This window comes from Bactrocera latifrons, unplaced genomic scaffold (genome assembly GCF_001853355.1).
Source record: "Bactrocera latifrons isolate USDA-ARS-PBARC rearing strain unplaced genomic scaffold, ASM185335v1 scaffold_47, whole genome shotgun sequence".
Lineage (NCBI taxonomy): Eukaryota > Metazoa > Arthropoda > Insecta > Diptera > Tephritidae > Bactrocera > Bactrocera latifrons.
Genome location: NW_017537123.1, coordinates 1552194 through 1577542, shown reverse-complemented (window position 1 = coordinate 1577542; position 25349 = coordinate 1552194). Strand labels below are relative to the sequence as shown.

Genomic DNA, 25349 nt, shown 5'->3' with positions numbered 1-25349 from the left:
TTGCTCTATAGGCTCTTAAAAAGTTCCAAGAAGATCCGATATTTTTGGCTCAATAAGTATATATCTGTATTTGTCTCATATAAGTTTATGCGGACAGTTCCGCTTCGATTCCGGCAATGGAGCGAAACATTACGCGTTCCAATCGCCAATTATCAGTCAAAATACTCGAATTGAGTTTTTCGAATGATAAAATCTTTCTTCATTAAATTTGAGGTTTCTCTGTTTTTTCGCTTAAAAAGTAGGAATCTATGGAAAGATATAGGAATACGTACAAATATGGCCCTTCTATTAAAAGATTGAGAGCTCCTTTTGAGTCAGCTGTACGAATAGTSAAGTATATGTTAGCATTATTTCCAGCAGAACCCTTGGTTCCTTTGGTGTTTATGAAATATTAATTTAACAATTCAACTCTTTAGACTTTTTTGTGGGTAGTATCACAGTCTGACCAGTATTGGCCGCTTTCCTCTCTTATTTATCAGTTTGGTCTGTTGGTCTGAGCAAAATGCTCGTAATACTAGTCTACGCTATGTAAAGTTGATTAACTGGAACTGGAGACCTTTGGTCATCGGAGCCACTCTTTTCTGTTCATCATAAATATTATATCTGAATACATAGAGTAGACATCAAAAGTCGGGGAATTATAGTATTTTACCACAATCGAAAGTATAGTACGTGAATAATAAAAATGGTTTTGCGCCACGAAAATTAAAATTTCGCTGCCGAAAAGGAAGTATTCCGCTCACATTAAATAAATATTTATAAATAATTTTATTGATAGCAAAATGTGTACGGTCACTTTCGAGTAGTATTTCATCCACAGATTAAAAATGCATAATCGCATATCGGTAGATGGAGGGAGGGGACTTTGCACTTCTGTATTTACATTTGCTTCATTGTGGTCGCTAATGAAAATCCCCCAACTGCAATGGCTCATTATGAATATGCGGAAATATGCAAATTACCTGTCGGCTGCAATCGCCACCAGATGCAGTATGGACGCTGTGCAGCAGAGCACGTCGCACGAAGTCCAAATGTCGCATAGCTCCGGGCCAAGTATCCAACCCTCGCTAATCTGCATGAAAGACAAAAACAATACCTTCATAAAACAAAGGTTTAACGGTTGTTTAATATTTATATGCATGGCGGGTAAATATCTTTCGGTCGAGTGGCAACCAGGAGGGGTGAACTTTTTTCACGGCAATATTTTTATAAAAGCTTTATTTCGTTTTAATTTGCAAATTTTATTACGTCACCATGTTCTGAATTGTGTACGGATTGTGGCAAAGTTAGGGCGACATTTTAGTAAGCGCGTTTCTTCTTCTTCTTTGTTTTTTAGGTATCCATATTAATAAACATCGCATTTTGAATGAGTAAAAGAATGATAATTTAAATGCCTTTTTTATTCACTCGTCCAGCGGTTGTCGCCAGCGGACAGAGCGCGCTTCGCACGAAGTTTATGCGGCACTTACCTCGTAAACCGCGCCGAGTGGCATCACCAGGCATGCCACTAACAAGTCGGCCACCGCCAGCGAGACCACCAAGTAATTGCCCAAATTCTGTAGGTTGCGCTCCAGTATAATTGCCGCTATTACAAAAACATTGCCTGTTGCACACCCACGAACACATTTGCATTTTGAGTTTTCGTATTTTTGTGTTGTTTCATATTTCACGGTTGTTTCGAGTGGCACGTCGTGCATGTTTTATTTGCCGTTAATTTATAGTTGTCAGCACAGGCGCCAGCAGTTTATGTTTCCCATTTGCATTTGCATTTTTTTATTAGCATAATTCGCATTTGTTTTATTTTCACATCGCATTTTCATTCGCATTTTTTGTTAGTTTAATTTGGATTAACGGACCGCATTGATATTTATTGCGTGCATTTTTCACGTGGTTCCAATTTGTTTGCGGGCACATTGGCGGCGGTCGGAGCCATAAATGTGGCAACCCCGTTTTACGGTGTTATTTGTATAGTTGAATTTGTTGTTGTATTTGTTTTGACGGATTTTTTAGCGTTGAATAATGCAGCGTTGTTTAATTGTCCGCAGCATGAAAAAGAGAGGGAAATCAAATTAGTGTCGTAAAACTATGGCAATATTCTGTGCAAATATTATGGAGGATTTTTAATTTGTGTACTCAATTGGCGCTTAATAAATAATAAAACTAAACTGTGCTTTACTTGACTTTTTTATTATTATTATTTTTTTTGTTTTGTTTTGGTAAAATAACTGCTGTTGTAGGCATTATCCTATCTTCCAGCCCACTTTTGTCGCAATCTCAATTTCGAGAGAAATTTGATTAATTTGAATTAAGCTGAAATTTATTTATATCCAGTGATAATTCATATTTTTTTCGTGCCGTGTGACATTAAATTGTATTCGTCACTTCTCATAAAAGAGGCGGAAAGGTAGAACCTTTAAATTTCTGCAACCAGAACTTCTCCAATCGCACTACTCAGAAAGAGAAGTTTCCGAACAAAATTTCTGCGCACTGACTATTTTGAACTGTCGGAAAACTGTCATATTTTTGCTTGAAACCGTAAAGTTGCAATCTCGTTAGAAATACTGGTTATTGAAAATGGTATCCATCTGCGATGTGAAGGAGTTTATAACTATTTCAGTTAACTAGATTAGCTTGCTACTTGTATTCTTTTGGTCTGCTCTCCAAACTCGTGTATGTTGTTACCTCGCCTGCTAATTGGTTTGGATCCCTTTTGAGTTTAAGTAATTTCTCTTTTCACGAATGGTTTCGTTACTATAATCGTGATTGATTTGATCYGAACTATGCCATGAGAACAAATTAAGTAAATTTACTTCTCAAGTGTTTTTTCATCTGATTTGATAGAGATTGATAGCACCTCACCRCAGCCTTGATTCAATTTATAATTGAAGCTTAACAGGCTGTATTCTCGGAAAGCCTTTGCTTGGGTGTTTTAATTTATTATTTTGCTTGAGACATTTCGACTGTAACAACGTATTTAGACAAGATCGACTTAATCTTTATAATCTTCACATTCAATGATTTATGTTAATAAGAAACAAAAAATAACCGCTAACTTCGATTGTGTCGAAGCTATAATACCTATCACAAACACAAAAGATTCATTACAAGAACTTTGATTGGTCCAAATAAATGAACCTCATCTCCGAACTTTACATACACACCACACGAGCACACAACATCGATTCAAACTCACAACACTGATACGAAAACTTCACCACTTACAATCCACATTGTACACCACTCACGAGTGTATCACACATCGATAATACAAATCACAGCAGCAATATACCCTAGTGACTCGATCTGAATAGTTTTTGCGAAGACTACACCGTTGACTTTAAAAATTACCCATGCTAATTTGGTGAATATGTCTCATCAAATGAAAAACTTTCCATATAAGCACTTTATTCCGATCGTTTAGTTTTTGTGGCGGCTAAATAGTATGGTGGTTCGAACTGAAGAATTTTCTCGGAGATTATACTGTTACTTCAGATAACAATCCCCGATAAATTTTGTGAAGATTTTGATCGTTCTTTGGTGGACGAAATTGGGGGTTCCGCCAACTGAGCTGCTTTTTAGTGAGGAAGGGACTTAGGCAAATTTCAGATCGAWATCTCTTTAAYTCATATATAAACAGACGAACGGACGGACCAAAGGTCATCACTTAATCAATTCAGGTCGCCACGCTGATCATTTATATACATTTGTGTATACTTAAATGGTCTTCGACGTTTACTTTTACAACCATCGTGGCAAAATTAATATGCTCCGTTCAGAGTATAGTAACAGCAATACAACAGTTTTCGCGAATTTAGTGAAAATTGTTTTTGTATGAGAACTCTTGAAAACCGCTCTCACTCTCAATGTTCTGTATTAGCATTTCTCTATTTCTCGCTTTGCCTACATAATGAGTAAGTCTACTTCGCATATCTATTATTTTGATGCATTCGTTCGTTGTCACGGCGACTGGCACTTAACCTTAGCCCAGGGTCAGTAAACACTTTTGCGCCAAACAGCCGTGAACTTCGCCGTGACTGCCGGCTAAGGAAATTGATTTTGAATGTCACTGCTTTCGCTCTGCTTACGAATTCAAGTAAGCTCGCTGGCACTCAGCTATATTTAGGGCGCACGGCGCGGAGAGAGACTGCCAACCCTATAAATAAGAAATAAATGTTACTAAAATTTAACAAAACAAAAATATGCACGCCTAGCGGTGCACAGCGCTGTGGCATTGAGTGGCTCATTTCCAGGTTTTTACGAGCGTTTTATGTCTCTGCTCATAATGCAAAAGTAACTTAGTACCCGAAGCTCATAACCTCTGAGTAAACTGCTTCTTAATGCCGACACAATGCATGTGCTACACTGCAACGTACCCACATACATACACACACGTATAATGGTGAGTATGTGCCCGGCTGCAGACGAGTGCGAGTGTAAATCAAGACAAATAGTCGGCTTGTTTGTGTTCCTGCGCTCACACAGCACACCTTGGTGCACTTAATGACTTTTCGTTCAACTCAAGTCAACACGATGCAACATCAAATGCGGTGGCAACAACTCACAAGCCACATGCAACCGATGCACTGCAAATACATCCTCCTAGCACACTTGCACACAGCCACACACACGTAAATGCTCCCGCATGTCTATTTATTGCAGAGCCTGCCGCAAGGCGCCCTCACACAAACACACTAACACACACACACATGCAGACACGCAAACAAGTAATCTCAAAAGCGATTTGCTGTCAACACTTTCTCACTTCTTCACACAAACACACAGGCGCACAAGCTCACAAACAGCCGAACGCAAAGTCTCTGGGCCTGTGTGCAAATGACGCTTTTGTTGCCGTCGCATTCTCCAAACTTGTTCACATAAAAATGCAATTATGTGCGTGTGTTGGTGTGTTGGTGTGCTGATGAATAAACTTTCGTTTTCATTTAGTTGATGGCAGTTTAACCTTGTCCAACATCCATCCAGTCCAAGCACATCCACACCTGTCTCTTATACACATCTAGATGTGTATAAGAGACAGGTTGATGGCAGTTTAACCTTGTCCAACATCCATCCAGTCCAAGCACATCCACACACACTTGTGCTTATAAAGGGTGGCGCCGAGTGCTTTGAAGACGCCGAAAAATGGGTGATTTTTGGCAAATATTCTTGGTAAACAAGAGCAGCAAGTAGGTGTCTTGGAAGTGGGCAGTGAAGTTCGAGGGAAAAGGTTACACTAACACTGGCTTCAGCTATTTCGTTGCCTGTAATAGGAGAAGATACTTCATTTGGCCTCTGCGCATAACAACTCACCCTGTACAAGTGTATCCACTCGCCACAGCTTTGGATGAGTGAAATATTTTAAGCTGAAATCTTGCGTTCAGAAACCATACACACTTACACATACAGTACATAAATTATACAAGTGCATGAGACGAGCGTGAGTATTTATTAGTGCTTTCATCATTTTATGCATTCTTGTGTTTGCTCTTCCACGGCAATTCCTCACAAATAATGCTCTTTGTTTCTGAATTCTACGTTTTTGTTTTATATTGTTTTTGTTTTTACTTTCAGTTTATGCTCCTGTTGCATACACATGAGAGGGGGTGAGCGGTTGGTATGAAAGTAGTCTGTACAGCCACCAAAACAGATCACAGAGCACACTCGCAGTTTCACTATTACGAAAAAAGGGCAAATATGGGTGCTTTAGTAATCAATATCCCATATATTATTGCTGCGATAGGGTTCGTGCTCGGTTTGCGTTAGAAATGCTCGCATAACATTTTTACTAAAAGTTCTTTCCGACAGATTGATGATTGACTCATCTGCGATTGCGTAAATCAGTTTTGTTTGAACAGACGTTAAAGATAGACACCGGCACWGGGAAAATATGCCATGTTTCACAGTTTTTTTAGAAAACGGCGGAAAAATAAACCGTCAGGAAGTTATTGTTATGGGTTTGATAAAATTGGAAGAAAATCATCTTCTATGAGCTTCGTCCTTACAAACTCTTAATTCAAGTCTGTAATCTCAAAAACTCAACCGTTTGAAGGAAGCAATCGGCCGTTAGCTACCATTGTTGGCCAATAGAAGATGAATTGTGTTCCATAAGGACAATGCCAGGCCGCACACGTTACTAGGAGTGGAAATCAACTTTATTTAATTAATCTAAAGAAAATCTTCAACTTACACATTGCCTAAGGCCTTTCCCCAAATGATAAAAGAAAGCAACTATACAAAGTTTTTAAGAGACTATAGAAATTTTCTTAGCATAATGTCTGCCATTTTTGACAAAAAGAGTTAAGCTCTCCTCCGTTTCACTGTGCCATATATGTGTATACATAATTCGCAGCTGCACATTCTAGTAGGAYACGAAACAATTTCTCGGAATCTGGGTAAAACCAAAGTCTGACAAAAGTGAAGTAATAAAGACACAGAAGGCAGTCAACAGAAGCTACTTATYTAAAGTAAATAAATCTTAAGATTAAGGGAAAGCAATGCAAAAAATAACACACATTGGCTGATATGTGTTTTCTTCTAAAAATGAGTGCAATGAAGATGTTGACTTTGAAGACGGCAGTGTAGCAGATATAAAAGATAAAGTATTTTTCACAAATATGCCCTGCCCGTAACCGTGATTGTAAATTATAGTGAATTCAATTCGTTTCTAACACTTTTTGTKTCTCGAGAGCTTTTCGCCTTCTTGACCTTAACATTCTAGTTGCTCAGCGCAAGTCTTAGAAATATCATCGTTGGTTGGACATTTTTTTGTGCGGAAGGTTAATAGCTGTACCAAAGTCCTTTGCTAAGCCGAAAAATACTAGATATAAACGATATAAATAAGGGCAGCACAGTCTTCAAGACTAGATTCGATTTTTAATTATTTGATATGAAATATTTCGTGTACAAATTTAGTATATTTGAGAAAAATCAGCAATTGGACAGTGAAAATAAAAATATTTCGCTCTTTAAGGATTTCGCTAAAAAATATAATATTTTATTTAATTATGATTTAATATACACCTGCAGGCAATTCCGGAGTCAACATCTACGAAGACAGCCAAGCAGCAATCAAGGCAGCATCTGTCTCTTATACACATCTAGATGTGTATAAGAGACAGGTCTATATGACGATCTCGATAAAAGCATGGTAAAGAAAATCAAAACCCGATGGAATGAGCTTCCAGGGAGCAAAACTACAAAAGTCATGTGTAAAACGGTATATCGGAAATGCACAGCATTTCTATTGGCACTCGCTGTAAGAGACTATAGGAGCATGATGGGAGTTTTAACTAGTCACTTTCTGGTGGTGCCACGCGCCCGCAAGATGAGGCTGACAATTGCGTAGAAGCAAGCTGTTACGGAAAAAGACACAAAGTCTGCTAAACGGAAAAAGAAGTCCTCGTCTGAACACGCACATATAGTACATTCCCCATGACGTGGTCACAGTTTTGCGAGTTCACAGTAATCTAACTATCTGTACGTCAGTTAACCACATCTTACAATAWTGGAAATGGTTCTGTCAGTTAAAGTTATCGTCCAGATAACCTAGGGATTAGGGATAATATTATCGATGTGATGATAAAAAAGGTCATATAAAAACATCAATTCCATTTGGATTGCTATACTTCCTCGCTGTGAGGAGAGAGTTGTTCAAATCAAAAACAAATATATATGCAAAAAGAACAACAAGAAATGTAAGAATAAAGATGTAAGTAAACATGAGCGGAACTTAGTTTTTATGCTTTGAGATTATTTTTCATTTTAAGGAAGCAATTTAGATTCATGCCTTTTATTCTTAGCAACAAGGAAGAAATGGAATAAAAGAGAATACGAGAATRAAGCTAATTGTTTGGAAAATATTTCTACAATTAGCAAATAATAAAAAAATTGTGAATTTATGTGTTAAAATTCCTGCAAAGCAAAAAGAAATGTTTGTGCTTTTCTGCTGTTTGGTAGTGAATAAGATTTAATAACTGGAAAAGTGGTTAACTAACTGGTTATACAGAATTTTTGTTATACCATATGTACATGTACACCCTCGATTTCTAAGTTCCGATAAATATTTCGTTTTCGCAAATTGAGAATCACCCTAATGCATTCAATATAGGAAGTATATGCATACTCCCAAGTATATAACTTCCTGCTTAGATTCAGAGTATATAAAAGTCTAAAGCTTACAAGCCAAGGTTTAGGAAGTTTTTTCAATACTTCGAACGCTCAACAAGAGATTTGTATTTCAGTCGGAAATAGGCAATAAAGTTTAATCAAATCGAATGGAATATTTCACGATTTAATACCTAAGACAGCGCAGTATTCCCTAACTATTTGTACGGAACAATAATAAATATGCAAAATTTCAATAAAACTCATACACACACATACACCAAGAAGAAATTTTGTGCTTTTATTTTAAATTTAACTGAAATAATTCTGAATTGTATGCGTTAAATGGCTTGGCTTTAAGTTGATTAATTTCACAAAGAAGCTCGCAAGCCTCAGCATTTGTATTGTAAATGTTGTTTAATATAGTGTGCATAATGCTTGTGACACACGCTTGTTTTTGTACCGGGCTGGCATTTGACAGAAAGTCGATTTTTATTATATATAAATAACGCAAAGCTTCTGGAGGGAAGACGCTAATTTCCTTTGAGATTTCAAAATTTATGGATGCTCACCAAACCAAAAATGTCAGCTCTGAACCACTTACTTCTGTTTTCGTGAACTCAATGATTCAGCCAGTCAGAAGCGTAGATAATCAGCAGAGATATGATATTCTATATACATTAGAAGAAATGACTAGATTTAACAAAGCATAACACATCTCCTCTCCTGTTAACAGCCAGTCGGTACTCTTTCTCTAGTAAAAAAAAAAAGTATATGGTGTGTAAAATATACAGTTTCCAGCGGACTGATCAGCGAATGTGTAAACTATTTCAATATTAAATTATATATACATATTAAATGTAGGAAACTCATATGAATATAAATAAGAAGTTAGTGAAGTTGAAAATTTGCATGAACCTAACTAAATTTATTCTTTCAGCTGCGCTCGCAGTCCATAGCTCTCAACTCTTTTCAAAAGAACTCATTCAATGTGTAAAAGTAATCAGCTACACACATACACACACACTCATACTCATACTTATCTAATATGCATTTTTGTTTGCCAACTACTCACCTATTATGGTTATGAAGATGAGCAGACCCAACACAATGGACATGGCAATCGTTTTCACCAACGCCACCGTCGGCTCCCGCGTTCTAAAGCCGTCGCCATAGCCCATAATATCATCCAGTTGCTGGTCATCAAACTCATTACGCTCACCTATAAACACATCAACAATATTGCTGCTGGCATTCCGCACCCCGTCGCTGCCGTTGAATGTGATGAAACCGTCAGTGTTGCCGCCGCCATCGCCCAGATTCAATAAAATGTTGTTGCTATTGCTCAAGTTGCCGCTTGTTCCATTCAATACAATTTGATATGCGCTCGTTTCGTTGGCGTCGAACAACATTGATGTAGCATTGCTGTACACTTTGTTGTAGATGTCGTAGCTGTCCAGGAGTGGTACATGCAGGTCGGTGGCGGCGGCGCCGTGCACCACAGGCGTCTCAACGTCCAGGTCGGTGTAGAAGTGTTGCGTTGTGCTCCAAGTTGCGATTGACGGTGAAATTATATCACCCAGCATGCTACTAGCCTGCTGGCGGGCGCTGTGAGCGACGGTTCGAGGTAGTGCTGGCGCAAAGTGGAGATGAGTGAGGACGCTATCGATTGAATTGGGCGCGGTGTGCTGCTTCTGTTTAATGTGTTGATGTAATGCTGCCTCTTAATGTTATCAATAGTATTGTTGTTAATGTAGATGTAGTTGTAGTTGCTATCGTAGTTGTTATTGGTGGTCTTGTTCGTCGAAATGTTTTCACTCTGGCTGGCGTTGGTGTTATTGATGCACTCACGTTGCTTGTTACGTCAGCTCCTTATGCTGTCTAGCAGTTTATTGCTATTGAATTATTATCGTCTCATGGTTCTCATTTGCTCCGACAAGTCTTGCCGTTGAATGATTTTCAATGGACAGCATCTGTAAATGTAAAGGTAAATGTTAAGGCAGGACAGTGCACACAAGTAACTGGTCCTTGAACAGAAAACGCTTCAATGGATTCCTCGAAGAAAATATGAGCTCTCGTCATGGTTTATTTGCAATGAAAATGTAATTTAAGTTAGAAGAGTATCTAAGGTTTATAAAAACAGCAGGATTCAGAATGGATAGTAGGTGTACTATGGGAGAATAATTATGAATAGTAGTGTTTCCAGCGAACTCTTTGAAAGTGAAAAATGCCTTAATTCTAATCTGCATTCTAGCGTCGTAGCTGCACGAACCTTCAATCACGTTTTTACTCAAGGTTTTAGCTTTTAAAAATTTTCGCCAAAATATTTCAGCACACGTTTAAATGATTTGAATATTTCGGCAAGCATTCGTAAACCTTTATACATATCGGATACGTATATGACTACATCGCTTGCATAGCTGCATGTGGCAGCATGTATGCACGCGGTATAACGGCGTGTGTTTGTCGACTCTGAGGATTTGATTTTGTGTCTTGCCGCTTTGCGCCACAGGGTGACATTTTAATATCCCGAGTGCACATTGCGTGCGCTTTTCGCACGAAACTCACTCATATATGTATAAAGAGATTAACCGTTCTTGTTGCGTCGCTGCGTTGCAGCAAGTGCAACAATAACTAGAAATATGACGATGACATCCTCAACTGTGAATCTCTGATAGCATGTGAGACTGCGTAGTCACGCACTCTGTGTACCGCCGAGAGAGTGATTCCACGAAACTTTTCCATGTACTGAGGAGAAGCTGGGTACTAAAATGGCGTTTGGTAGGAACTGGAACATACTAACCTTCAAAGTTTAAAAAGGCAGATCCGAGGAACATCTGACCGTAAGTGGACGCACGAAAGTCCCCATTAGGCCCAGGGAATAAGTTTGTTGGCCCAATATTTTTACAGATTCCGATATATTTGGCTTTTTTATATTCCTGAATCTCGAGAAACTCAGGTATTTGGAAAGCCCATGCTTCAATTGAGACAATAAAAACGTTTACTTCGATTGCACTGAAGCCATAATACTCTTCATAAATAAAAAAGTCTACATACATAATCGGTACGCTATATTGCAGCTCTACGCTATAGTAATTCGATCTGAATAATTTATTTGGAGCCTATATTGTTGCATTAGGCATGTATTCATGCCAAATTTTGTGAAATTGTCTTGTCAAACAAGAAGGAAAAATCTTGTAGCTACCTTAGCTTTTAGCCGACAAGAACTTGATTTTGTTTAGGTCTTGAGGAGAAGAGGAACATGAGGGACTATGATACACCGATCGGCAGACGGACGAGAATGGCTAAATAGACACAGGTCGTCACGCTAACTACCTTTATATATAAAAATTACGTGTCATGTTCCTTGTCCGCGATAGACTGATAAACTATTTAACCGATTTTAGCAATTTTAGCAATTTTAGCACACTGTATGCAGTTTGACCCAGCTTAGAAGATAGGATAGTAAAAACAATTCATATATAAGTAAAATAGAGTGAAAGATCTATTAAGTGAAAGCTCTATTAAGCGAACACCTCCATTGACCATGCATATTGGCTGATCCCACAATTTGTTGATGTTTATTAAGTGCAATCTACAATCGGACAACTCTATTAACTGGACAGAAAGGCTGGTAACCAGACATTGAGACAACATATTTGTATAATGATATTCAAAATTAATCCCCAAGTACAATCCTTTGGATTCATATACCGACAAAAACGCTTTTGACTTTATTCGTAAATAAAAATTTCACTGTATTGAATAGTTTATTATATGAATAATAGTGTAAAATGTATACCACAGCATCGCGTGGCCGGATCCACTAGTTTGTATATACTTGTATATACTTAAGGGGTCTCGTACGTTTCCTGCTGGGTGTTATAAAAATCCTGGTAAACTTAATAAACTCCATTTTGGGTGTAAAAAGGTATTGCAACCGTATAATGAATAATTTCATTTCTTGTCAGCGTCTTAGATTTGCTTTTAGACTATTTTGAAAGCGTTATATTTTGAACAATAAACAACATTTGCGAGACATTGACCGTGTAGCTGCAGGAAAGGTCTACTGTAGCAACACGCAAGAGCAACTGCCGAAAACACTTTGGGTGCTCATTAATATTTTATTCTGGACTACTTTCATGTTTGCTTTGGAATACAATCTTCCCCACAGCGGCCATGAAATATTGCATAGCTTATGTCTCTAAATTTTTAGGTTTTTCTATAGTACAAATGTGGTTTTACATATTAATGAAATAATATGAAGTTGTGTAGGTGTGTGTACGATCGTATTCGCAGAGCGACATGAAAATTAATTTTACAGAAAATCTTTCTTTATTTCATGTTATGAGGAGCGCATAAAATATTTATATACAACACCGTTTAGTAGTTGGTTTTTGGTATGAAATAGTTTAACAAATTTCAGAATTGCTACTGTAAAGCCCTCAAAACAAATATTCGTAACTGTTCGATCGACACTGCACTCAGCCGATGGTGTGAAAAAAAAACAAATACCAAATCTATGTTTGCTAGCATGAGCTGGTATCTTTTAATATATATACATTTGTAGTTAGAAGCACAGCCAAAAGCCTTAGCGCACATTAATCTCACAACTTTGACTGCACGTTACGTATACGCCAGAGTAGCCGAAATAACAATTTTGTTGCTTAAACACAGTCAATGCCTGTTACCGCTATTTTTGCCTTTGCTTTGCTGCTGCCGCTTTTGCTTATATGCGGCTCCGCAGAGCAGTAATGTTTATTTTCCACCATCCACATTGCACCTCCGCCATTCTTCTGTTTTGTATCCAATACTACTCTTTTCCGGTCTTACCTGAGTCAAGCGTTGCAAATTATGGCGTAATGGAGCTCTCACTAAGAACTCGAATAAAATGAAGACAATGCTTCCGCATGCTTAGCTCCTTTCGCTTTCATCTGAGAATCCACTCTTTGAGGATTTCACAAAACACATAAACTGTAGACGCTTGGGATATGTTGCGGCAAATATTTCAGCCTTCCAATCTGAGTGCAAGCACGTGAAGAGGAAAACTCTGTGAGCCAAGAAATTCCAATTTTTGTTGTTGTTGGCTTCAGCAGTATTGTAGGCAGAAATGCGTGACAGGACCCCGCACCTATACACTTGTGTAGGTGTGCATACTTGTAGAGCCAGACGTCGCTTATGGCCAAGGTAAATAAGACAACCAAACACACCTTTCCATTGACAGGCGAGTGTACAATGATTCAAGAGCCTACCGTTATTTCACCGTAGATATGTGGGTAACTTTCCTCCAGTCTTTGTATTTGCGAGCGAACCCTCGCGGCTACTCTCCAAACCTATTTCATATGACGATCTAATACTGAAAGACTCAATCTTTACACTCCACTTGCTCCTGCTCCAGCGAGCACAATGTAGCGCCGCTTTGGCCATTTGGTCACGGTCTATGAATTCACGATTGACTTCTAGTTTATGTCTGTTATGTCTACGCAGCCTGTTGTATGTGTCAGCATCTATTGTTGTTGTTGTGACGCGTATTGGTTTGGTAATAAATACATCCGTTTGCAGCGTGGAATCTGCAAAGCACCGAGCCAGCGCGCATACCAAACAAAAACCTGGGGTAGAGGGGACTTTGACTGCTAGATTTCAGCGCACTTTTTATGGCGAAGATATGTCAAAAAGAAAGCACAGCACACACATAGGAAAGCATTAAAATTTAAATTACCGTAAACAAGCAAATGGGTTACAGTCGCAGAATATCTTCGGTTTTTTAACTTCCAGTGTTTGTTTACTCCAAGCAATGTGTGCCGTCCGTGCCGACAGCAAATCGTAAAACTATATTTTTACTGCCGCCAAAATAGTAATTTATTTTGGCCATCCCCTAAGGCTATTGGCTTTTCAGGTTAAAAATAAGCTCACTTTTTAATTTAACAAATTATTTTCTCTCTTTTGATATCATTTTAGTATTTTTCTGCAAACCAAACTTTTTATTTGCGCAAAGAAAACAATACAGAAATAAAAGAGAGTTTTAGTAAATATAGCCAGCATTTGCCAATCAATTTTGGTATTTTTCGCTCCCTTAAGGCAATTCAAATGAACAACAATAACAAATATGGAATGTTGCTGGACATTTCTTATAAACAATGGGTAGTCGAAAAAGTCTTTCATATTTTCTCAACAGATGTCGTTGCAGTGGTATATCTCCAGTGCTACCAATCACATTTTGTCACACCTTATAGTGTTGGAAAGGTAAGATTTTAGACTTCATTTAACCCAAAAAAATGGAATTCGGGAGGTTGAAAAAAAAGTTACAGCTGTTCGAAAATAATGAAATTCGCTTTGTAATTATTTTATAAAAAAGGGATGAATCACACGGAAGCCACCAATTAAAGTGAAGTTTACGGAGAAGATGCTGTATCATCAGATCGTGTAGCACAATAATGGTTCAATGGCTTCCGTTCTGGAAATTTCAAAATTTCGATTTACACTGATGGAATAATTTCTCTGGCGGAAAAATGGCAAAAAGTGGTCCACAAAAATAGTACTTATTTGTTCATTCATTTATTATTATACATAAATATAAAAAAATGTTGAAATTTGAGAAATACGAAAATACATTTTCGACTAGCCAATACACTATCCCTTTGCAAAGTAAAGACATAACTTTACTTTATTTTTAAAGTTTTGAGAGAATCGAAATTAATACGCTAGACCTTCTAGCAATAACTTTAGTCTTGCTGAGAATATATTTTATGATGATTCGTAGTAAATCACTTGCTATGAGCTCCTTTGTAAGCAAGTTATACTTTTCGGAGAGGTGATTAGAAAGGAAACTCCATTTCCTTAACCAAAAATCGTCAAAGAAAGTGAAAGCGAAAGTTCTACAATACTAGTTCTAATGAAGCTGAGTACTCACCTGATGCTATTTTTGATTTAGCTGGTTTCTTAGCTGGAACTCATCCGCTGGGATTTATAGCCAGAAAGCATGCTTGCACTAGAATTAATATTTCGATTTTTGTTTGTTCGTTTAGGATATCAACTAATGCGTATGTGTAGACTATATTTCCTAGGTGCAGTTTGTAGTAATATTAAATATATGTGTATGTACGCATGTTTATTTTACTTTTGCTTAAATTTACTCAATTCCTTGACTGTATAGGTACAGAAGCCGCGGTTCGTTGTCACCGTAACCGTCAGCGCGTTAACTGAAAGACACTTCAATTCTACAAACACACAACACTAAAACATACACACACATTTGCGCCAACCATGCGCTTAATCAATGCAAGTTACGCTAACAATTCTGGAGCACTTCAGTTGCATGGGTGATTAGATTAAACACTTAAATTCGCTTATTATACGAAACCATCGGCACCGCGCCGCTGTGGCCGCGAATTGATTTTATCAGCAACTTGTTTTCCAGCTTTTCAGCGTGCGTTTAGCGCGCGCACGAATTTGGCAAGCAGTACAATGGAAGAATGCCTGAAATAATTTGGAAATACCACAAAACACCACAAAATACAAATAATGCCATTAAATATGTAAATAACTGTGGCGGAGTGCGACCGAGTGGGCGAGCGTCCGTTCAAGCGACCGTGTTATTTGGCTGCCGGCGATACTTCTTGTCGATTTATTCACCTCAACTCGCGCTGAACGTCCGACCAACTGCGCGTCTACTCAATTCAACTGTGCGTCTGTGCTGTTGCTGTTGCTGTTGTCGTTGTCGATGTTGCTGTTGTTGAAAAAGCTATTGTGCCCAACTGACAGCTGCTACACACACACACACACACACACACGCGCGCGCGATTGACACTCAGCTGTTCTGTTTTGTAGAGTTTTCGCCACTTGACGCAAACGCACGGAGTCTTGACTTTCTCAACTCGGGAGCGCGCATTTCGTCTGCCGCTCTGAGAGTTTTTCGAATATGTCCGAAATTCGTAGCGAAAGCGCTCTTTAATAGTTTGGTGTTCTCTTAAGTAGCTAGCCTCCAAACTGTACTGCACAAAACAAACGCACTTTTCGAACTCTCCAGTTCCTTTTCGCAGTCCAAGTGTTGCTTGCAAATCTGCGTAGCTTCGGGACTTTTCATTTCACTGCAGCCGCTGGTAGCCGATACTCCTTCGAGAAACCACGCAAGATATCGCTTGTGCGTTAATCGTTTTGCCTGAAAACTTTATCTATCACTTTTTTTTTAATCACTGTGATTTCTAACGCTTTAATAATTAGCTTGGATAGCTTCCCACACATATGCCCTTTCCCCCTGTTTGCCTCTTCTTATTTCTTTATTGTATATAGGCCTAGACACAAACGCTTTGCGGTCGCTAAGTTACTAGAAGGGCGTGTTACTGCGTAGATCCCTTATTAGGCTCCGAGAAATCGTGTATGCTCCGCTTCATGTTCGTGTGCAGGGTTAATTTCAGATAAAGCTGCCGCGGATAATAGCAGATATTATTATTTTAATTATGTGTTGGAAGTATAATTACAGTCGTGAAAACGGAAGATTCCTAGTTATTTTACCTAGTTACCTAGCATTTCAGTAATGAGGTGATATTGATTGCAACCAAATTACGTGTTTACTATATTTGCTGGAAAAGGCTGACAGTTACATCAATATATTTGGGTATAAAGCAATTAGTTGCTTTCCACATTTGACATACACACAACACACACAGCAAATTGAAAATATCGGAACTCAGCATATCTGATTTCACCAGAACTGAACTCACCACATGTTATACTGCTCATATTAGTTGCAATATAATTTCAGTTCACTTTTAATCACCGCAATCCATACATCTTCACAAATACTGACCTTCCACTTGATTGCACCGTTCTACTGTTCATATTACTCTTCAGTATCATCCTAAATTTAAATTAAATTCCAAAAACCATATGATGACAAACATTGATTTACCATATCTGAACTCACCATAACTAAACTCACCATTCAAATCTCATTAACTAATAAATAAAATCTAACTAATCGAAGTCATATAAGTGGTAGTAGTATTATGCCACAGTGAAGCGTGAACGGGTCCTCAAGTGTGATATAAAAACTTTTTCATATTTTGCCAAATTAAGAACTTTAAAATGCACTAATGTTTTATTAGACAACTTTCTCATCAATTAACGGAAATCACAGCCACAAATTAGTTAAAGCTTATCAAAGTCACGTTTTACATGGAAACCCAACCAGGTGGTTGGTGTGGGTGTCGGCAGTATTATTTTATAATTACTCAGTCTGTTTTCGAATGCATTTACTTGCAAATACTTGATTAATTCGCTCAAATGCCCAGCCAATTGTCGTTCATAAATCATCGGTGAACACTGTCGTCTTATGCACACAAATGGAGTCGGTTTACAAAGTTTATATGTTGCTAATTTTCTTGCAAAATTTACATTACGCATTATCGAATTTACTCACTCGCCGGGCAGACTCACAAGCTCACAAGCTCGTATTTATTCAGGCAGGTGCGTGCGGCTGATGCAGATTAATGATAGGTGTGGCAACCGCATGCACGCAAGTGTGCAAATATTTAGTATGCCATGCAAGCACGTGTGTGAAGCGGCGAGTGCACTCTGCAGACTGTTCTTGCTACTAATTATGGAGATTTATGTATATTTGTGCAAATATGTAAATGTGTAAAATAATACATAAACATTAGTGTAAGAAGGATTATGCTTTTTCAATTAAGCTGGAACGCAGGATGCCTAGGGTGAGTGCAGCTCGAACTCTCGACCATCACTGCCAATAGCATTCCATTGGGTGCAACTGTCCACAGCTTTCCATTATTATTACGCATATTTGGTCTAACCGCAGAGGGAAGGGGTAATGTGTATGGATTTAAGCGCCAAGCTGGCGTTTGTTCGGTTCGAATTTAAATTGCTGCAATTGGCGTGAATATGAATTTATTGAATGTTATATTTATATTGCATGTGAAAGAAGAATGCATAAATGAAAATAGTTAATCCTGAAACCTGAAGTGCTTCAATGGTAGTACTGTTTGGTTTTGTTTGTTCGCTCTCCTGATATATGTGAGTAATTTTTAAATTATCAACCCTTTAGAATGATCTGGGTCATACATCCAGAGCTGCAAGCGGACGCTGCCATATTCAGCCCAGCAACATTTTGTGGAATTTAACAACATTTATTGGCGCCTGGTGTGGTATGCACGAACGGACCAGTAAGCTTTAAATATTACATACATGTATTTGCGAAAATATATGCATTAAAATATATATTAAGTCTGCGCTTTTTGCTTGCCAGCTTTGCTTAATTCAATTGTTCACTTACAATTTGTCGAATACAATGCAACTTTATCCAGTTTGATTATTTTATTACAGCCGCAAAAGCCGGCCATCAACATATTAACGAATTGAATATTTGATGAAACATTTTGAGCGCTTTTCCAATAGCGAATTCAATTACAACGGCAGCCCAACGCGCGCACAACCAAATTACGTGCGGCAAGTGTGGAAGCAATTTTTTTCAGCTAATACACATATTTCCGGTTGCAAATGGCTGCCGCTATTGTCTGACACGGACTACACATGTGCCGTTGTGAACTATTCACATACACACACGCACACAGCGAGCACTTGCAGGTATGTGCACGTGGAGTTGAAAGAATTTGAATATGTTGAATGGAAATGCTTGATGAATTTTTGCTGGCATTTTTATATGCGCCGCACACACCTGTCACTCACCAGACGCAAGAAACGGCAGGCAAAAACAATTGCAGCGAAGCCTAAATTGATTAATTCTCGCTCCACACGTGTGGCCAATATCACATTTTTTATGCACACACACACACATACGGACGCAGTCGTATTTATATTAATAGAAGTTATCGCAAAAGAGCCAGCAGGAAACACAGTTTTTTTTATAGAAGTGGCCTTAAAATTAGTGGAGGAGGGAACGAAAATTATACGAAAAATAGAGCAGGTAGTTATTTGGGTTTCTTTCTATCTCGTATAGGTTTTCGTGACCTCTGTTAGATCAAGTGCGCTAGCGCCATATTTTCAGCCGCTTTTTATGTTGCTTAAAGAACTCCTTCTAATAGATGTTTAATGTGCTAAACTCGGAACACTTTGTTCTTTAATTTATAAATAACAAAATAAGTCAGCTTCTTCTCTTACCTCAATCTGGAGTAATTCATTGCGACTATCTTCGCTCTTGAATGCGACAGCAACGAACTTTTAAATTATTTCTACTTAAGTGCCACCTTCTGGCCGCGCTCGCGCATGTTGCTGCCGCATGAATGGGGTTGCATATTCGGTGAGTACACGAAATTTCTTTTCACTTATGAAATTCCATTAATCGTTTCGGTTGTCATATTTTTATTTTTCCCTACCGTCCTTCGCCGATTTCAATGGCGCGCAGTGCTCTGAGCATTCTTAGCTAACTTTGTCACATTATTACTTTGCGAGAAAGCAATTTTTATAACCTAACAGTGAAACGCGCTCATGTGGCAGCCGTCGTGACATACTCACGCTTTATACGCCCGCAAGATGATATCTAGAGTAGAATCGCTTAATGGCTGTTTGTAACAACTAACAAAAATCGGGATATCTGTGGGGTAATTTATATCAAAATGTCCGCCGTATTGTCCAAGTAGCACACCCTGAAATCATGTGATATATTTTCCACAAGCCTTGCCTACATTTTGATATAGATGACGGCTTCAATTCACACGAATAACTCTCCGGTTGAGCCGGGACCCAGGTTTTGCTTACTTGCATGATCTTCCTTCGGTCAACTGGAAGTAAAGAAAATGTTTAGCCAAGTTATGCACAGCAGGCATCACAGGAATTTGTTACCTGCACGTCACTTTCATTAAGTCAACACGGCAAGACATCGGCAGCGGCCACAAAAGCTGGCAGAAAAGTCCTAGAGCTCAATAAAAAGATGAGAAGGAAAGCGAGCGAGCTCATAAACGTTTAAGAGCACGCTAACTGCGCTTCCACAGTTACTAGACACGGAATAGTCTTGAATGTGTATGTGTGTCAAGTTTCAAATTAATATTTATTTCAGCTGTTCTTTGTATTTTGGTGAAACGGCATCGTGTTGAGAGGACCGGGATTTCTGAAACTGTACGGTGGGGGTTAAAAGGAGGCATGTTCAAAATTTTGTCGGAAATACTATATCACTAAACCATTATTTACTTTAAACTTGCTGCGAGGTGAGGTACGTAATTTGATTTCACCTGAATTCGCAATAAAAACGGCGATGTTTGACATTCAGTCAACCTTTAAGTGTATATTTTAGGTTAGCTTACCTTTTCAGTATAATTTAAGACCTTGTCTTGTCCACTTTTCATATCAACTGTACACCTTGAAGCCAGTTTCGCACAACATCGGCTTCAGGCTTACAATAAATATACATACAACTTTTTACAACAACATACAATCTTCCTAAACCTAATTCGTTCGCCGTTCGCATGTCAATTCATCTATATTACAATATTACTTAATTCTGTTCATTTTGTTGTTGCTGTGGGTGTTTGCGGGTATATTTTTGTTTCTTGATGCCATGGCTGACTTTCACACATTCCATTTAATTCACTTTGTCAAATAAATTGTTTCACACGCATGTGTGCCGCTTTTGTTGTTGCACTAATAACACTTTCGATGTTTTCCTTTTTGCTTTGTTGCGTTTTCACCGCTAAGACTTGAACCTTTAAAGTTAACCAGCCAACAACGGAGTTTTCTAAGGTCACTCAACGGTACTTTCCCTCTCTCTTTCTCTAACAAACTAGCAAGTATTGATGGTGAAATGTTTTCTCACACTCGCCGGCAAATATGAAGCCTCGAAGCTGAGGCGATGGTAGGCCACTACGCCTTAAGTGCTTCGATAAATTCTTGCCAACTTCTTTAGTGTCGGTCATTTGTTCATTTACCTTGGCTGCGCATAAATACCCGCACGCACACACACATCCACATACACAAACACAACACTCTTACACTAAGCCGATGTGATCAGATAGCTTGTGTGACCAGACGTCTCTGCTGTGATGACACTCACCAATCGACGGACCAACTATCACCTAAAAGCCCTAAGTGTTGGCGAGTGCAGGAGCTGCTGCAGCAACTTACTGTTGGTCTTGATGTCTTGCGAGTGTGTTTGTGGCTTGGTTTACGGCTTGGTTTACGGCTTCTGTTCTTTGGTCAGTGGTATGTGAGGAGGCATGTTGTGTGCGGAAGACCACACGGTTCAGAGGTAAATGGTGTTGTGTTGGGTATCCTGTAAATTTAGTGCGGCTCATTAAGCTGTCATTCCCTTTGAACTTTATTGTGGTCACTTGTGAGCGCCATCACTGTACAGAGCCTCTCGCCGCATACACTACTAGCACACATATATACAAAATAATGCTCAGTGGTTGCTGTTGGTTTGCGTTTGTATGGCCGCTAGCCCTGTGGCGTAAAGGCACAACCCCGAAAGTACCCAAACATTTTTTCTGGCTTTATAACGAAATGTGATTGAAAATGCAGGAAACTTTTAAACAATTTCAGCAAAATTCTCGTCAATATGAAAACCATGAAAAATTAAAAAAAAAAAAAAGAAACTGAGACAGCTCATTATTTGTATATAATATCTAAGCCTGTAAGGTGACCTGCTTTATAGTTTTGCTATTAGGACAGAGCAATAAGATTTCTGCGCAGCGCTCTGATCTAAGAAAATTATTTAACGCTGGAAAGGACAAATGATCATATTCTCAAAGGCCTTTTCAACTTATTTGAAGCCTACTCAAAGGACTCTACCTTCATTAGTCGTATACTTAATGGTGACGAGATGTGTTCTCATAAATATGCCGTCGAACAAACGAACAATATAGCGAAGAATGCTCCAAAAATGAGCCGAAATCGAAAATTAGCTGAAGACATTGAAGGTCCTCTCCACCGAGTCTTATTGCAAATTTTTGGAGAATCAGGCGTAGTGGTGTCATGCTTATGAGCCTATTTGAAAGTGGCAGGCTCAGTTGATTTAGTTATGTCGGATTGTCAGTCTGTATGTGTCTAGTCCCTCACCATTTGAGATATCGATGTGCAATTATGCACACTTCCCTTCAGCTGCTCATTTGGTAGAGCTGCCAATATCAACCACAATATCATATACATTGGGACAAATAGAGGCCCGGAAACTGTAATTAAATCTAGATTTGTTTACAGCAACTAATTAAGTGGATACGCTTCATTGAACAATAAATTTGTCCAAAATTTTGTACTTATAACTGAATCTCGTGTGCAAAATCTTTGCGAGCTTCGGAAAAGACTCAGTTGTATCAAAACCTCAAGCCTGCGAGTGATATAAAGCCTTCAAGATCGAGAGATCGTTGAAGACATGCCTAGTTCTGGACAACCTACTTCTTCAACTGATAAAAATATTAAAAAATGAATGATATGGTGCTTGAAAATCGACAGCCAAGTAGAGAGAGATGGCAAAAGAGCTCGACAGATACTTCGTTCGAATAATTTTGGTGGATTTTTTGGGTATGAAATCCGTTCTTGCTCGACTCGTCACGTTAAGGATTTTTATTTATATTTTTTTTTTCCATAAAGCGTACTGTATGGACGTCTCTTTAGATCCATGGATTCATGGAGAGCATTATAACTGCCAATTTATGAGTTTGACAGGTAAAAAAGTTAACAATCATCGGTTTGGAGGGAAAAGCACGAGCAGAAACCAAAAAACCACGCCAAAGTCACTCAAAAATCAAGGTGATGCTCATTGTTTTTCGATATTCGTAGTGCGATGCATCAAGAATGTGTTCCGGAGGGACAAATGCCAATAAAGATTTCTATTTGGCTGTATTAAAGCAATTGCATGAGAACATTCGTCGAAAACGGCCGGAATTGTGGAAGAACAATTAAAGGATTTTGAACGACGATAATGCACAATCGCATCGAACCACGATTATGACCGCAAATCAAGCCAAAAACGCGACGATTACCATTCATCAAACACGTAGTCAGCAAATTAAAATTGACGCTCTATGGAACCAGTTTCAGTCGTTCGAAGAGATAAAATAAAATTCCCTGAAGGAGCTGAATGCCATCCCGAAAAGTGCTTATGAAAAGTGTTTCCAGACTGGAAAAATCGTTGACATAAATGAATTACTTACGAAGGGGACTACTTTGAAAGCGACAACATAAATATTGATGACTAATTGAACATTTCATTTATTATTTCCGGGCAAGTTCTTGTAAGGGAAACGTTTTATTTGTAAAACGTATAATAAAGCTTCAGTGCAACCGAAATCCCGTTTTGTATTCAGTTCTATGCCAATTTCAAGCTGTGAAGCTGACTGCGACGGATGTCAAAGAGAATTGTATTTTCAAAGCCACGGTACTAATAATAAGTACGAGTATAAAAGACCATTCATAAACAAAGTAGGAGATTTGCACAAACAATAAAAGCCGAATTAATTCTAATTTCAGCTTCAAACGTTCTTACAAATTGATTCCAAGAAACGTTATTTCAGTGTACCAAAAATATTTGAAATTCTAAAAATAGTTAATTTTTTGCTGCAACATTTTAGCTCTGGTTCCAGATTATATTGTAGGTAATGGTCAGCTTGGTAACGTTAACCTACAAATTTTATTGTTAACAAATTTAATTCATTTGGTGTGTTTTGCTTTCTTCTCTAACGAATTTTAACTTTGAATTGGAAATCCGCCCGCATGCCACTTATACATTTCGCTATCGCGCTTTCTGCATCTAGCTGCCATGTCAGCCTCTCGAGTTGAAGAGCGAAAATTGTAAATTACTTGTGTACTTGTGTTCACATTTTCCGGAGCATTTGCGAAAATGTATGCAACCGACAGGCGGCAAACGAGGCAGCGAAACTTGTGGATATTCATTTAAAAATGTCACCATCACAATTCGTCCCATCAGCGCGTAGGCCGCGTGCAGCGGCGCCGAGTATGGCTGTCAAAAAGAAACCGCATCGTCCCCCGCTCTTGCACACAACCACACGCGCCCAGTCCACGGCCAATGTTTAAGTCGACGTGCGCCATCTCTGCTATGCGTTGAGGCTGAAGTAAATAGGAAAGTCACAACAATAGAAGAGCGTCCCTTACACGCCCCAAACAAACGCAAACAAACACTGGCGCATCCCCGGCCTCAGCACTCTCTCTCCCCACTCTCGGGCAGCACATTGACCAGTCTATTTGACCACTGTTAGTTGCCATCGAGTTTGTGTCTTGCATCTGCACACACACACACACACATGTGTGGCGTACGTATTTGCGGTCGCTTTGTTTTTCGTCGCTTTCGATTTTTTTATTGCGAATCGTAAATTATACGGTTTTTATTGCGGAAACGTGACATTTGACTCGTTTTGACGGACTATTATCGTTGCATCAATTGGCTTTGCCGCATTTGCCACAGAAGGGCACACGAAAGGCGTGTCATCATTCTTATCATTTTCATCTTTTACAGTTCCTTTTGCACGCATGCCACATGAACTCATCTTTTATTGCCACGCCTGCCATTCGCACTCTATGACTCGAGTGTCTTTATGAAAGTGGAACATAAGTTTTCGCAAGCACACACGCACACACACTCGCCCTTGGCAGCTCACATATGAAATTAAGTAAACACAATTTGCGCTTTCAAACTTTGTTTCGCACTCCATTATTTTCCTTTTCGATCCGCAAATAAAAATGTGCCGTTTTCATTCTCAAATATTTGCTGTCCACTGAAGTGCGAGATGAATTTCGTTGCCGATCAACTTCACTTGGCACTACGGCCATCAAATGGTTGATGGCCTTATAGACCTCCCGACGTGCCATGCTGTCTGTATTCTTCTTAATATGTGTGTTTGAAAGCAGAGTGTGTATTATTTTTTGAGGAAATGTAATTTTGTATTTTTATCTCTTTGTTTGTATGAGTTGGCACAAAAGTAATTCCATCCAAAAATACACGTGCCAACAAATAAATGGAATTATCATAGTGCCTGGCGTCTGGGCAGCCCCAGTACCGGAATGTAGGATCAACTTAATACTCGCTTTAAATACTGTTAGAATATGAATCAAATAGGTATTTCGACGCCAAATTCATTATTTTTAAGGAACTGAGAGTGACAGTCATAAAGATCATTCCTTATTACTGTGAGAGCAAGTCTCTGTGTTGTGATTATTTTGATGGAAGTTTGCGGAGAACATGCACCAGCTGAGCAAATGTAAGATAAGTGGGGATTTCGGCTTCGGATCGCCATTTTGGATTGGCGATCAGTCACGCTTTTAACAAAAAC

The 25349-nt window shown here is 38.7% G+C and overlaps 1 protein-coding gene across 2 annotated transcripts in view; it reads right to left on the bottom strand.

Moving 5' to 3' along the window:
- The window catches only part of LOC108973205 (5-hydroxytryptamine receptor 2B), a 29939-nt gene extending 14787 nt beyond the window's left edge, over positions 1–15152 (bottom strand). For both annotated transcript variants that reach the window (XM_018940273.1, XM_018940274.1), the window contains exons 1-4: positions 15011–15152; positions 9176–10073; positions 1470–1603; positions 963–1072 (exon numbers count right to left, since the gene is read on the bottom strand). In XM_018940273.1, the coding sequence (XP_018795818.1) occupies positions 963–1072; positions 1470–1603; positions 9176–9686 (755 nt within the window). In that variant the 5' untranslated portion in view covers positions 9687–10073; positions 15011–15152. The remainder of the gene's footprint in view (positions 1–962; positions 1073–1469; positions 1604–9175; positions 10074–15010) is intronic.
- Between the last annotated feature and the right edge of the window lie 10197 nt (positions 15153–25349).